This window comes from Phocoena sinus, chromosome 11, assembly GCF_008692025.1.
Source record: "Phocoena sinus isolate mPhoSin1 chromosome 11, mPhoSin1.pri, whole genome shotgun sequence".
Lineage (NCBI taxonomy): Eukaryota > Metazoa > Chordata > Mammalia > Artiodactyla > Phocoenidae > Phocoena > Phocoena sinus.
Genome location: NC_045773.1, coordinates 38,339,245 through 38,353,660, shown reverse-complemented (window position 1 = coordinate 38,353,660; position 14,416 = coordinate 38,339,245). Strand labels below are relative to the sequence as shown.

General features: G+C 43.0%; 2 protein-coding genes across 14 annotated transcripts in view; both read left to right on the top strand.

Moving 5' to 3' along the window:
• RBM6 (RNA binding motif protein 6) overlaps positions 1-698 on the top strand; it is a 108,450-nt gene extending 107,752 nt beyond the window's left edge. For 3 of the 6 annotated variants that reach the window (XM_032648148.1, XM_032648153.1, XM_032648152.1), the window contains one exon: positions 452-698. In XM_032648148.1, coding sequence (XP_032504039.1) covers positions 452-577 — 126 coding nt within the window. In that variant the 3' untranslated portion in view covers positions 578-698. The remainder of the gene's footprint in view (positions 1-451) is intronic. The other 3 variants (XM_032648149.1, XM_032648151.1, XM_032648154.1) reach the window with 1 other exon arrangement.
• Positions 699-6,619: 5,921 nt separating this feature from the next.
• RBM5 (RNA binding motif protein 5) overlaps positions 6,620-14,416 on the top strand; it is a 24,822-nt gene continuing 17,025 nt past the window's right edge. For 3 of the 8 annotated variants that reach the window (XR_004352094.1, XM_032647935.1, XM_032647933.1), the window contains exons 1-4: positions 6,620-6,732; positions 8,074-8,143; positions 10,294-10,459; positions 11,237-11,392. Coding sequence is in view for 3 of the 8 variants with exons in the window: in XM_032647935.1 (XP_032503826.1) it covers positions 8,127-8,143; positions 10,294-10,459; positions 11,237-11,392 (339 nt within the window). In the remaining 5 variants the exon portion in view is untranslated. Of the gene's footprint in view, positions 6,733-8,073; positions 8,144-10,242; positions 10,460-11,236; positions 11,393-14,416 lie in introns of those variants that run through there. The other 5 variants (XR_004352093.1, XM_032647934.1, XR_004352095.1 and 2 more) reach the window with 5 other exon arrangements.

Genomic DNA, 14,416 nt, shown 5'->3' with positions numbered 1-14,416 from the left:
CTAGGTTCTTCATGACATTTTTTTTTTCTTAAATTCCATATATATGTGTTAGCATACGGTATTTGTCTTTCTCTTTCTGACTTACTTCACTCTGTATGACAGACTAGTCCTGGGTCCCATGAAGGGCCTCACCCCTCATGTTTAAGGAAAAGAAGAGAAGATAGAAAAGGTGATAAGAGGGAACCCTCTCCATTTTGTGTTGTCTTAGTCCTTGTCTGAAAATGCCACATATATGAGATGGGCTTCTCACATTTCTGGTGTTGAATCCTGTATCCTGAAATCATGGCATCGCCACCCTCCTTATTCATCTTGAGTGTTTGTTTATTAAGCATTCTTTAAAAATTCTCCTATATCCTGCTCCTTACTAGTCCAGAAATGCTTATAGTCAAAGACCAGCCCTGAGGCTAATTAATTCATAGAGCCCACTTCATTGTTTGTCTTTGTTTTACAGACTGAAAGCCGGATGAGGGGCCCCAATGTGGGAACTCCAGGAAGAACCAGCAAGAGACAGTCCAATGAGACTTACCGAGACGCTGTGCGAAGAGTCATGTTTGCTCGGTATAAAGAACTCGATTAAAGAGTGGAGACAAGTCCCACAGGACACAGCCTCCTTCTTGTTTTGTTTGTCCGTCTCTCCTTTTGTTTTGTTACTGTTCTTGCTGCTAGAACTTTTTTAAATAAACTTTTTTTCAATGTGACTTCTTTTGGTGGTTAAATTTTTCTCCCATGGGTGGGGGGGTGGGGCTGATGGTAGGAGGAAGAGAGTCCCTTGGTGTGGGTCCATTTGAGGTGACGCTGAAATGGCAACAAGGGCTGTAGTGAACCCTGGAACAGTGCCTGCTATCAGTGTGAGTGGACTGGTTGCAGTGACCGTTGAACTCTGGCTTGTACGAATACTGTCAGATTTTAAAAAATTATTTTCCTAATCTAATTAGTGAAAATAGCATCACACATTATTGTAACTGCTAAGGCTGAACATATTTCCATATGTTGGTTTACTAGTCATTAGACCTTCAGAAGTCCTCTTCTGACTTTGTTGGGGGGTGGGGGGGAGGCAGTGTTGTGACAGCTCTTTTTCTGAGTGTCTGCTGGATGTTCACTGCTTCACACATTGTGGTCACCACAGCAAGTTGGCATAATAAGAATTACCACTTCTCTCCAGCCACTGCCCCAGCTTTTCCTTTCCTCCATGGCTAGAACTCTCCAAAGAGATGTCTGCCCTCTTTCAAATCTTTATTGCCTACCATATCACTCATACCATTTCACAGAATTTGCTTCAAAAGTGAGTTTTTTGTGTGTTTTTAATTCTTTATAGTTAAAAAGACTGCTATATCCTAGGCACCTATTAAAACTTTAAAAAATAATTTCTCAAGGGAACATATGGTACTAAGAATTGCACTTTTCAGGTATCTCAGGGGAAGAATGTTTCTTAGAACTGCATGTTTTGAAGAACATCTTGATTGTATAAGGTAGGGGTTTGTGAACTTTTCTGTAAAGAGCCAGAGAGTCAATATTTTAGACTTCATATTATAGGTCATATGATCTCTGTTGCAACTACTCAGCTCTTTTGTAGTAAGAAAGCAGCCACAGGCAATACACAAACAAGTGATTCTGACTGTGGTCCAATAAAACTTTATTTACAAAAACAGGTCACAGGCCAGAACTGGCCCAGGGGTTGTGGCTTTTCCCAACCCTTGGTCTAACGACATAGTCTGGATGCATAAGGCAGGACCAAGGAGGGTTTTGTAAAAATTGAGTGGGAGTATTGGCATTTTGGAGAGGATGAGCAGTGAGGGGTGGGAGAGGTAAGGAGAGGTGGGAGTATACCAAGGAGAAAACATTTCTAGCAACAGGAATGGTAAATGTGAATTTAAATTGTTTGCCATGCTGTGTCCATATATCCCTTTCTCTTAATCTTTAATATATCTTTTTACCCCTCCGAAAAAGGAAAACAAACAGGAGTACATTGGCGTAGGGATCAAAAGCCCCTAGTTCTGGGCCTTGCTACCACTAGTGCAGCATTTTAGAAGATGGGCTATTTGGATCTTTCAGCCCCAGACAGATGTACTCCAAGAGCCCTTCTGGTCTAACTGTTGGTCTGCAGGTGCATCTATGGTGTGTCCAATTACTCTCTGTCTGACCTTCACTGAATAGGTCAAAACATTTTTTGGAAGTTTCCAAATTTGTCCTGAACTGGTCAGACTAGGTTTTCCTCCTAACTTTGTGTCACCCTGTTTGGCCTAACCAGAGCTGTGAGACACATCCAATGCTTCAGTATTGAAGATCCTGTAGAGGCTACTTGGTTGACCCAGGTTATTGGCTGCCCAGCAGTAGCATCATCAAGTTATTAAGTGGTCATTGAATGTTTTGAAAGCCTACTTTACTTGTTACTGGGCTTATAGCAAGATCAGTGTGGGTCTCTGTGACCATGGGACTCAGTCCTCTGGGGAAGATGGACGTTGCACAATTTCTGATGTGATGAGAGATGCAAGGGAGAAGTATAGCAAGCTACTGGGATGGTATGACACAGACTTAATTCTCATTTGATGGCAGCAGCATCTTCTCTGATGTGTTTAAACTCAGACCTTCGGACTAGTTTAGGCCACTGCCTAGTTTTGTTTTGGTTTGTCTTCTGGTTTTATTTTGCCACTTTAGTGGAGATTTTATGGTTGGAAATAAGGTCTAAAGTATTTCATACATTTTTAAAGCAGTACTTTGGGTATTGTATGAAACTCGGAATGGGTGTGAAAAGTATGTCACCCTAAGATGTCCCTAGGAGGTTCCCTGAGGCCTCTGATCAGAATGCCAGCTACATAAGGGCAGAGATCTTGGGTAATTTTCTTCACTACTATATCCCTAGGGCCTGGCCCAGGGCCTAACACAGTTGGCACCCAATAAATGAGTGAATAATGCTGAACTCATAGGTCTATGGTAAATACTTGTTGAATTAAATTTTGATTGTATATCTCTCTCAGTTTAAGCCCATCTCTGACAAAATTAAATATTTTGGTTTCTTGGTATAGGCAAGAGTTCTCACGTTGTCTTTTTTTTTTTCTTCCCCACATGAGCCTTTTTACTAATTCTAAAGCAGTAGTTCCCAGCCTGGGACCAAAACATGTGAACTAGTTTTTTTTCTTTTGTCCAGTGGTGAGAAATTAAGAAAAAGACCTAAGATCGTTTCATTAAGAGAACTTTTTTTTTTTTCCATCAAAAAAGTAGTAAAGGCAGGGCTTCCCTGGTGGTGCAGTGGTTGAGAGTCCGCCTGCCGATGCAGGTCACATGGGTTCGTGCCCTGGTCCAGGAAGATCCCACATGCCGCGGAGCGGCTGGGCCCGTGAGCCATGGCCACTGAGCCTGCGCGTCCGGAGCCTGTGCTCCGCAACGGGAGAGGCCACAACAGTGAGAGGCCCGCGTACCGAAAAAAAAAAAAAAAAAAAAAAAGTAGTAAAGGCAAACTTAAAGGACTGTCTTCTATTCTATATTGAACATCTGCGGCTTTCTTTAAAACAAAAAACCAACTCGTTCTGTTGTCTTTGTTTTCCTTAATTGGCCAGGAACTTGTTAAACTTTTCCAGACTCACATCAGCTGCCAGACAGGCCTTTGGGGGCACAGCTCTGGAACTCAACAGGGCAGTGTTCACAAAGAAGGTCAGCTACCAGAGAATTTTGAGGATGGCATTTTGCTCTGGTGGAATCCATCTTTTTTTTCTAGACACCTCCTTCAAGTATTTAAGAATGATTTTGTACCATTTATGAACAGCTATATAGCTTTTATGGCTGGTGACAAGCCCAGCCCAGCAGGCACCTCAGGGATGCTCAGAAGTGCTTGTTTAACTGCTTTGGAAATGAGCAGACTTCTAGTGACCATTAAGTCTAGCAAGTTCTGGGTTCTCGGCATCTGCATTATCCATTGCAGGGTTTGCAATGACCCATCTATATTTAAGTTTTAAATATCATCAAACTAATATTGGAGTTCCGAGGGTCACATACATTTACTTTATTCTGATGATAAAAGTTTTACATATATATGTGTGTATATATATATATACATATATATACACTCCCCCATAAGTTGGATATTATATACAGATACATACATACATATGAAAATGTAGAAAAATATGTGTGTGTAGGTAGTCTATGGTTTGAATGCTTGTCTTCCCCCACAACCACCACCAACACCTAATCCCCAAAGGTGATGGTATTAGTAGGTGAAGTCTTTGGGAAGTGATAAGGTCATGAAGACAGAGCTGTCATAACTGGGATTAGTGCTCTTATAAAAGAGATCCCACAGAACTCCCTAGACCCTTTCACCATGTGAATATACATTAAGAAGTTTGCAGCCTGGAAGAGGGCTCTCACCCAACCATGCTGGCACCTTGATCTTGGACTTTGCAGCCTCTGGGGCTGTAAGAAAAATTTTTCTATTGTTTACAAGCTACCCAGTCTGTGGTATTTCGTTATAGCAGCCCGAACAGACATAGGTAGGTAGGTAGGTGGATAGATAGGAAGATAGAAATAGAGATGAGGAGAGAGAGAAAAGTTACCCATTATTCTAAAATCCAGAAATTCCTACCTTTCCATCTATTGTCATGTTTTTAATTATCCAAAGAGTTTCCAGTGTCAGTCACTTAATGCCCTCGACGTAGAAGGATAAGCCTTAGTTAGAACATGTTTAAAGATGCTTTTCCAAGGAAAAGATTTTCCAGTATATCTGGAGCTTCTGGTTTGAAATCTCTTTGACGTCCTTCTACTTATTCTTTTTTTTTCTTTATTTTTATTTTATTAATTTAATTTTTGGCTGCCATTGGGTCTTAGTTTCGGCACGTGGGATCTTTTGTTGCGGCGCGTGGGTTTTCTCTCTCTAGTTCTGGCGTGCGGGCTCCGGGGCACGTGGGCTCTGTAGTTCGCGGCACGCAGGCTCTAGTTGAGGCGCGCGAGCTCAATAGTTGCAGCGTGCGGGCTTAGTTACCCTGTGGCATGTGGGATCTTAGTTCCCTGACCAGGGAACGAACCCACATCCCCTGCACTGGAAGGTGGATTCTTTACCACTGGACCACTAGGGAAGTCCCCCTTCTACTTATTCTTGAAAGATTTCTTTTTATCCAGAAAGAAAAGAGTATTAAGTGTGGTTTTCCACATCTAATATCTTCCTCTGCCTTGTCATGGTCTAATTATTCAATCTGTATATGTGACCTGAAAAATCAGTTCCACTAAATCTATATCTATAAATAATGCCAGTGGGCAAGTTATGCTAACTGGATACATAGAAATACCACCATATGACTGATGAGTGAGGGTCCAAAATATCTCTCTGAATTGCTGAAGGATCCCTGGTTCTTTCTGCCACAAATGTTGCACTTTTAGCCTTGGTAGTGGATTCATTTGTTCATTCAACAACTGAGTGCATACCATGTGCCTGGCAGCAGTAGAGGCACTGGGGATATAGTAGTGAACTAAACAGACAAAAGTCTCTCTCCTTCTGGAGTTTACATTCTAGTGAATGAGGGCGTGGACTCAAATTATACTTAACTAGTTCAAATCCCAGTTCCACCACTATAGTTTGGAATCTATAGTGTGACATTTTAGTGTGACCTACTCTCTAAAACAAGGACAGTGATAATAGCTTTAACTAAGTGAACGGCAGTTGAGCCAGCTAGAAGTGGTCAGATCCAAGATATAGTTTAAAGGTAGAGTCAACAGGATTTGCTGATAGATTGAGTGCAAGGAAAAAGGAGTCATGGATGACTCCAAGGTTTTTGTCCTGAGTAACTGGAAGCAGGGGGTTGCTAACTATGGGGTGGGGAAGGCTGTGAAGGAGACAAGGTTGGTTTTTGGCTGTGTTAATTTTGAGATTCTATTAGACGGCCAAGTAGTAACTGTTAAATTAACCCTGGAAGGACTTCCTGGTGGCGTTAAGACTCCACTCCACAGTCCCAATGCAGGGGGCCCGGGTTCAATCCCTGGTCAGGGAACTAGATCTCACATGCGTGCCGCAACTAAGAGTTCGCATGCCACAACTAAGGAGCCCACATGCCGCAACTAAGGAGTCCTGGAGCCGCAACTAAGGGGCCTGTGTGCCACAACTATGGAGCCTGCCTGCCACAACTAAGAACCAATGCAACCAAATATTTTTTTAAAATCCTCTTAATTTCCATAAACCTCAATTTCCTTACTTGAAAAATGGATTTAATAACCACCTCATAGGTTATGAAATGAAAACAGAAATTTGTAAAGCATGTAGCCCAATCTAATCTAGCATTCAATAATGCAATAGGTGATCGACCTACATTCCTTCTCTTAAAGCCAGATTAAACGTGATGGTTTACACCGCGTCGGTGAAAGAAAACTGTACTTTCTAAGGCCCTTGTAGCAAAGAAAATAATTACTATGCCTAATAAAGGTAAAAGCTCTAATCCGTATCTGCAAAAGGCAGACTGGAGATTAGGCCTAAGTTTTGAAGAAAGGGAAATACGCAGGAAATTGACACAGGGCGTAGTTAAGTGACAGGTTGCCCTAGCGACCACACTCCCCAGCAGCCCTCGCGCAGCCAGACACCTTCGCGGATTGGACACCTCCATAGGAAGCGTGTGGCGGGGGGAGGGGATAGGCGCGAGGTACTGTGGGTAGGAGACGGCCGTCGACGGAGGCGCCATTTTGTGAGGCGGCCGTACCCTGTTGGAATCCCTTGGCACAAAACCGCTACTGCTGCTGCTTCTGTCCTTCCTGGGGGTGAGTGCGGCGGCCGCCCGTAATGACCCGCGGTTCTTTGTTTTGGAGCAGGCCCTGTAGAGCCTCCCTGTCAGCCGCGGGCGGCGGTCGATCAGCTCCAGCCGGATCTCTCGAAGGGCTACCGGAGGCATTGGAGAGCCGCGCCCCTCCTCGCCGCTAGCGCTGTCAGCTTTCAGAGAGCGTTCTCCCGCCCAGCCCGAGGCCCGCTTCTTTCGGGCTCTGAGTGTGCCCCTGTCGGGACGTGTTTCCGACTACCCAGCCCAGCTGAGCATGAAGCCGACGTTTGTCCCTCGGGTACTTCTCAGGGGCGCCCTGACAGTCTCCAGCCGCCATCGCCCCGCAGCTTGACCTGAATCAGCCCTCTCCGGAAAGCTGTTCGGTGAAGGCTGATCTGCGGGCTGGGAACCTCTTGGGGGTCGGGAGGCGGGTGTGCAGGCAGGAAGAGAAAGCCGGACTCCTGAGTTGGTCGCGCAGGCCGTGGCGCCGCCATCTCGGCCGCGACACCCCGCAGAGGTGGGTCCGGGCACTGCCCAGGCGAAGAGGGGAGGCATCAGAGATTCTGCGTAGGGCCTGGTTTCTCCTGGATGGTTCTCTTCCATTTATTAATTCAGCAAATGTTCGTTCAGCTCCTGCCTAGAACAGGCGCCAGGGACTGCTCTAAGTAGTTTCTCGGACCGCGCACGCATCGAACGCAGTCCAGCTCTGTGATGTTTTATCACCGCCGGTGCGCAGCTGAGCCAGGCTGGCCACCTCAAGAACCTGTGATGATCATTGTTACCTGGGAATTAAGTCGTGTGGAGGTTTACTCTTGTTTGAGATAGCTTTGGATCAGCCGTTGCATTTTAAATGGAGTAGATTTTCAATCAGCTCAGCATCGGGCTTCTCAAAGGTTTTAAGTTTTTCCTAAGTAGTTTTTGAATTTCGTTTCGCTCCTTATATTAATACACTTTGATTAATGTTTTAACGGTCAACTATCACAATGGAGTTGCTTTGATTCAGAACACAGGGAGCTGATTGCAGCTGTGCCCTTTTTGCTTTGTAATCCTACAGCAGGAGCAGGGAAGGAACCTTCTGCTGGTATCCTTTTATGGGTTTGTTATTGAATGTGGAATCTCATATTTTTCACTGTGCTTCGCCTTCCTGCTATGCCCACTGTTAACAAAATGTTAGCTTGATTTTAATGTTGACAGTTGGTCCCCACTTCCCTCCCCACCCCCCCAACCTTAGATAACCACTGTTAATGGTTTAATGAAATTCCAATCTCAGTAGTGTTCCAGCTATGGAACAGTTGACTTACGTGATCTCTCAGACTTGCAGCAACCTATCTCTTTTGTCTCCTAGGAAAAACAAAATTTGAACCTTTTGGAGCAGTGTGCTAGATCTTCAGCAGGACAATGGGTTCAGACAAACGGTAAGTTATTACTGTTACATGCCTTTGATCTCAGCATTTCAATGGGGACTGAGCTATTTGTTAAAAATTGTTTATCAAACAAATATTTGAGTGTCTGTTTTGTATCCAGCATTGCTGTGAGCACTTTCATGATACTTGCTCTCACAAGCACACAGTTTAATGAGATAATTAAAATACTGTGTGAACTGTGCTATGGTAAAAGAAGTTGAGGGTGCTGTTAGAACACTTAGGAACATGTGTTTTCTTGGAAACGGCCAGGAAAGCTTCCTGGAGAAAGTATTCTCTAAGGTGAAGCCTGAAGGGTAAGAAAGAATTAGGCAAAGGAGGGCTGGGTGGAATAGTAAGTCATGAGGGTTCCTGGTGTGGATAACAGCCTCTGGAAGAAGCTAGGAGATCATACTGTCTGTCACTTTGCACAGTACCTGGGCTGTAGAAAGCAATCAGTGAATGCCAGTTCTCGTTATTGTCCCCTCCATGACAAGATGATCCAGATTTATAGAGCTGAGAGGCTTTGGACCATGGGTTACATTTTTAAGAAAAAAAGAAGAAAAAAGAAAAACTGCTAAAGAATTAGTAAAGAATTAAGATGAGAGCATTTGACTCCTGTGTCATCTGTGGATTCTCTGACTCAAACCATTTGATTTAAACACACAACCTTTATTTATACATCCAGCTGCCTCCTTAATATTGAGTCCAGTCCCAGTGATAGATCAAATTGATGGCGCACTGGGACTCATGAAGTGTTCATGTCACATGATATCATTGTTTTAATGCTTTGTCAGTACTCTGGTTCCAAACAAATTAACATTTACTGTTTTGGGGTCTCTCATCTACATACTTAACATTTCAAAATAGTCCTAGGCTACTTGTTTCATTTGTTTCTTTTTATGAAATTTGTATACTCTAAATGAGGCCCTTATAAGCCTTCTCTTTGTCTTGTCCTTACATAGTAGTTTTATGAACCTGGTAAACAATTTATGAAAGAACTATTTATATCTGTGGTCAAATGGGTTTAAGCCTTTTGTTATTAGGTTTTCCTGTGAAGCCCAGTGCTGCTCAGTAATCAAAAATAAATCAGGGGCTTCCCTGGTGGTGCAGCGGTTAGGAGTCTGCCTGCCAATGCAGGGGACATGGGTTCAAGCCCTGGTCTGGGAAGATCCCACACGCTGCAGAGCAACTAGGCCCATGTACAGCTGCTGAGCCTGTGCTCTAGAGCTCGTGAGCCACAGCTACTGAAGCCTATGCACCTGGAGCCTGTGCTCTGCAACAAGAGAAGCCACTGCAGTGAAAGGCCCTCGCACCGCAGCAAGAAGTGGCCTCCGCGCACAGCAGTGAAGACCCAACGCAGCCAATCAATCAATCAATCAATCAGATGTTATAGGAAATAATGTTCTCTGATGGTGCTAGTTATATCTAACAAATGAACTTGGTTAACTGCCTAATGGGGAAAAAAGACAGGTTATCCAGTTTGTTGGTCCATTTCTTAGTAGTGAGATACCCTTCAGAGTGGATGAGTCAGGACATGTCCTCCTTTGTAATTGAGTGAAATGCTAATACAGTTGACCCCTGAACAACATGGATTTGAATTTTGCAGGTCCACTTATAGGCAGATTTTCTTCAATAAATACAGTACTACATGATCCGTGGTTGGTTGAATCTGCAGATGCAGAACTGTGTATACCAGAGGGCTAACTGTGGGACTTGAGCATCCATGGGTTTTGGTATCTACAGCAGGTCCTGGAACTTGTCCCTGGCAGGAACAACTATAATTACATTCTTCCTGTCTAGATTGATCACTAAGATCTGAAATCAGGGATGAAAGGAGTGATGTGTAGGCCACAGGCTTGGGAAAATGCAGGATGAACTTGGGCAGCTTGACTCTCTCAAAAATATTAAACCCATACATTTGATAGCTGTATTTTTACATTTAGTATGAATTCCTGAAAACTACCTGTGTACTTAGGGATATAGCTGTTTTCCCAGACATTGTCTTTGTAAATTGGAATTTGGTGATAAATTTTAAGGGATACACTGAACTAGTTGGATGTCTTGTAAACTGAGATGTGGCTTGTGTGTTTTTTCAACCATGTTTTCTAAAGGGACAAAATATGATTTACTGAAGAGTAAATGAAAATTATTTTCCGTGGCAGAGTGAGTAGAACAGAACGCAGTGGAAGATACGGGTCCATCATAGACAGGGATGATCGTGATGAGCGTGAATCCAGAAGCAGGAGGAGGGACTCAGATTACAAAAGATCTAGTGATGATCGGAGGGGTGATAGATATGATGACTACCGAGACTATGACAGTCCAGAGGTGAGTGACCAGCAACTGTTTATAAAGTTGTTAGAATTATGAATTATATGCACAGAACCTCCAAGATTCTTGAAATAAGTATACCAAGTGCGGAAATCTCTCAAGAGGAGTATTATATTCAAACTCTTTATTATTCTGAAATCTGAGTCGACTATAACCCTCAAAGACAGACTGTGCCCTGTAGTCATAGAAATACTGGCCAGGGTTTACTTAGGGCTCACTATGCTCTAGGCACTCTTTTGAGCACTTGACTTACATGAACTCATTCAGGTCTCACTACAACCCTATAAGGTAGGTGTTACTCTCATTTTAAAGATGAGACAGTTGGGGCATAATTATATACCATCCCTTTGCCTCAGATGGTGTTTCTAAAAGTTGTAGTTTAACATTGTAGCATAGCTTTTTTCACATTTCTTTCCATATGCATTAGCTTTGTTTAGCAGTAATTGTGCAACCAGCATAATTTTGCACTGTTTTTTTTTTTCTTATGCATATAATCATCTTATTTTAACAGGTAATAGTGTTTCATTGTGTGTTGTTATACTGTTTGGTGAGTTGTTAAACCATTCTTCCTGAACTAAATGATTGTTGCCAGGTTTGGGGGTTTCTGTTCTTGTTTTTTTTTATGCTGTTTTAGAAGACACTGCAGTGAACATCATCATGGAGTTCTTGTATTATCTCTATTCCTAAAGATAAATTACAAGTGGATAGACTGGATCAAAGGGTATAAATAAGCCCAGTGTGATTTGAATTACAATTTTCTTTATTGTAAATCAGAGAGAACGTGAAAGAAGGAACAGTGACCGATCTGAAGATGGCTACCATTCAGATGGTGACTATGGCGAGCATGACTATAGGCATGACATCAGTGATGAGAGGGAGAGCAAGACCATCATGCTTCGCGGCCTTCCCATCACCATCACGGAGAGCGATGTAAGGGGAACCAACAGGTCTAATGAGCAATCCAATAGGCACAATGAACTTTGAGCTTCTACCATTATTTTCTTGTGTTACTATATCTCAAGCTAATATCCAGTGAAATACATTTCTGTAATTAGGGTGGAGTTCTCTCAACTTGGTTCACAGATAGAATCATTTGTATTTAGGCTTTGAAGCTCAATGTAGAGTTTTCAGAAGAACTACAGGGAGCAGTTCTTATTCCTTCAATAATAGCTATTAGAAGGTAGCCAGTACGTTTTTATTGAATTGGTTACTTACTCAGTGAGGATGTATCTGTAAGAACATTTTATGATTTGGCCATCCTTTGATTTAATGGAAATTATATTATCCATTTGAAACTTGTTAAAAGCCTGTAGAAAAGCCTGGCTCCCCACTTCTCAGACTGGTCAACTACGGCCTTGGTGTACTGGGCACTGCCTGATTTCCAGTGGTATCTCTGACCCTCATGCATTCCTTCCAGCCACATCCACCACTTGCTTCTGCTGCAGGCCACTTTGGACATGTCCACCGTTCTACCAGTGTGCCCTTTTTTTCTTCTTGAAGCCCTCTTCCTTCCTTCCTCCCCTCCCCTCCCCTCCCCTCCTCCTTCCTTCCTTTCTTCTCTTTCCTTCCTTCCTTCCTTCCTTTCTTCCTTTCTTTTCTTCCTTCCTTTCTTCCTTCCTTCCTTCCTCCCTCCCTCCCTCCCTCCCTCCCTTCCTCCCTTCCTCCCTCCCTTCCTCCCTTCCTCCCTTCTTCTCTCCCTCCCTCCCTCCTTCCCTCCCTCCCTTCCTTTTCTTCCTTCCTCCCTCCTCCCTTCCTTCCTCTCTTTCTCTCTTCCTTCCCTCTCCCCCTCCGTCTCTCTCCCTCCCTCCCTCCCTTCCTTCCATCTTTCATTTGGGAGGGCAGCTCTGTGCGGCATGCAGGACTTTAGTTCCCCAACCAGGGATCGAACCCATGCTCCCTACAGTGGAAACACGGAGTCTTAACCACTGAACCGCCAGGGAAGTCCCTGAAGCCTTTCTTGACCTACCAGGTAGAATTTCTTAAGTGTATTCCCAACCCTTGAATGCAGGAGGCTGCTCAGCCAGTGTTGTTTGTGAAATGAATGATGTTTTGAAATACATTTATAAAACATGCATTATGCCAGTATCTATTGTCTTGGAGTATTCAGAGTAATATTCTGACTAATGTTTAGTGAATTTTAGAGCTAAAGGTAAGTACTCAGTTCACACAGCCTTGGTCTTCTAAACATTGGAAGTGACAAATGTGAGATGGGATATTAGAATTAATAGTGGGTATTTGTGATCCACAGCACACTTGCTACACTGTGTACTGCTATGCTATAGTGATGCAGAACCATGGATCCTGCCTCATAAAAGCTTAAGGATGAATAGCTAAGGTCAGCAGATAATGAAGACAATGCAGAGTAGAAAGGGATAGGTGTTGGAAGAGGTCCTGTTGAAAGTGGTTCTGTGGAATAACTCTGGAGGATTCTTTAAGGGAGCTGAGTTAACTGGTCGAGGGCAAGGAAGAGCTCCAGGGAGGTTTTAGTTGAGTTGATTCTTGGGGGATAGAAATGTTTTGGTCTGGTGGAGAACTGAGGATAAGATGTGGACTGGCCCAAATCAGCTTGATTTGACTGAAATCAAAAGCTTTTGACAGGAGAGAGGTGGATGGGAAGGTGCTTTGGGGGCCAGTGATGGAGTCTTTGAAAGCCCAGCTAAGTATAAAAGAAAGCTACTGAGGTTTTTACCTGGTAACAAAAGCTGTGTAGGTTAGAATGGTAGGGGGTAGAAAGAAGGCAGAGCTGAGCTCAGGTAGCAGCAGCCATGAGCATGTGGAGTAGGGGATACAAGAAATCTTGCAGGAGTCAGTTGAGGAAAGTTTACTTGTTGATCATACTGTTCCCTTGAGTCTTTTAGGCCTGTGGCCCTGGGAGCGTGCAGAAGAAGTGGGTGGCATGGGGAGAGCAGTGCCTTAGCTGACTCTGGGGGCACTCCCTTCTGGTAATGAAACAAGATTGAAATGCTTATTTATTTCAGGCTTCTCAGAGAACTAGAAGTGCTTACCTTAAGAAGGCAGGTTTTCAAAGTAGACTTTCTGAGGTTGCCAAATTTTGTGCAATATTTGTAGAAAATTTGCTTATTGGGATCTTTAAAACCTTTTAAAATTATAGTATTTAATCTTCTCCTGAATTTCAGTTTATCACTTTCAGTATTGTCATTTTATTTTAGTCCCCCACTGACATGTGAACTCTTAGAGTAACAGTCTTTAGCTAATTATGTTACTATGTATGTTACTGTATCACTACTTTTTAGAAACTGTTTTTAGTTACTCTGGTGACTGATTTTTTACTTACTGTGTTACCAAGCATGAACTTAAGTCAGGTGGTTGGCTCTGGCTCAGTGTAGTGCTTCTCATACATACTCTTTGTGAAAAAATAGTCGATTTTCCTTATATTTATGGTAGTTGCAGTCTATAAAGGCACTGGGGGTATGGAACCATGCTCTTAGGGGAAATACAAAGTTAGGTTCCTGTGAGCCTCTGGTTACAACATTTACATTAACTGATCAATATATGACCTTGTTGTTTCGTGTGTATTTCTGTTTAGAGGTGCCTTATTTAATATATACTGTTGATTCATTAGCATTGAACTCACAGCCAATAGCCCTGTAACTTATGTCTGAATGAAGCTTTTCTAATATATTTTCCCTGTAAGGGACATCACAGCCTTCCTTCTTGCATTAGGAACACTAGACAGCACTTCAGCACTGCACTTGGAGAGCCATTTTAAACAGTGAAATCACCAACAAAAAGTACAAAAATGTGAAAAACTTGGCACTAAACAGACTATGAGTAGGACACTTGTTTACAGTATGAAAGCTGAAACAAGGCAGAGCATCACCTCTGCCGGGAACACATACATCAGGTGACTCAAATTTTTTACTACTCTGCACGTGTCTGCAAATGGCCATGAAAGCACTTACAAGTATTGATTTGGAGTTAACGAATTTTAAT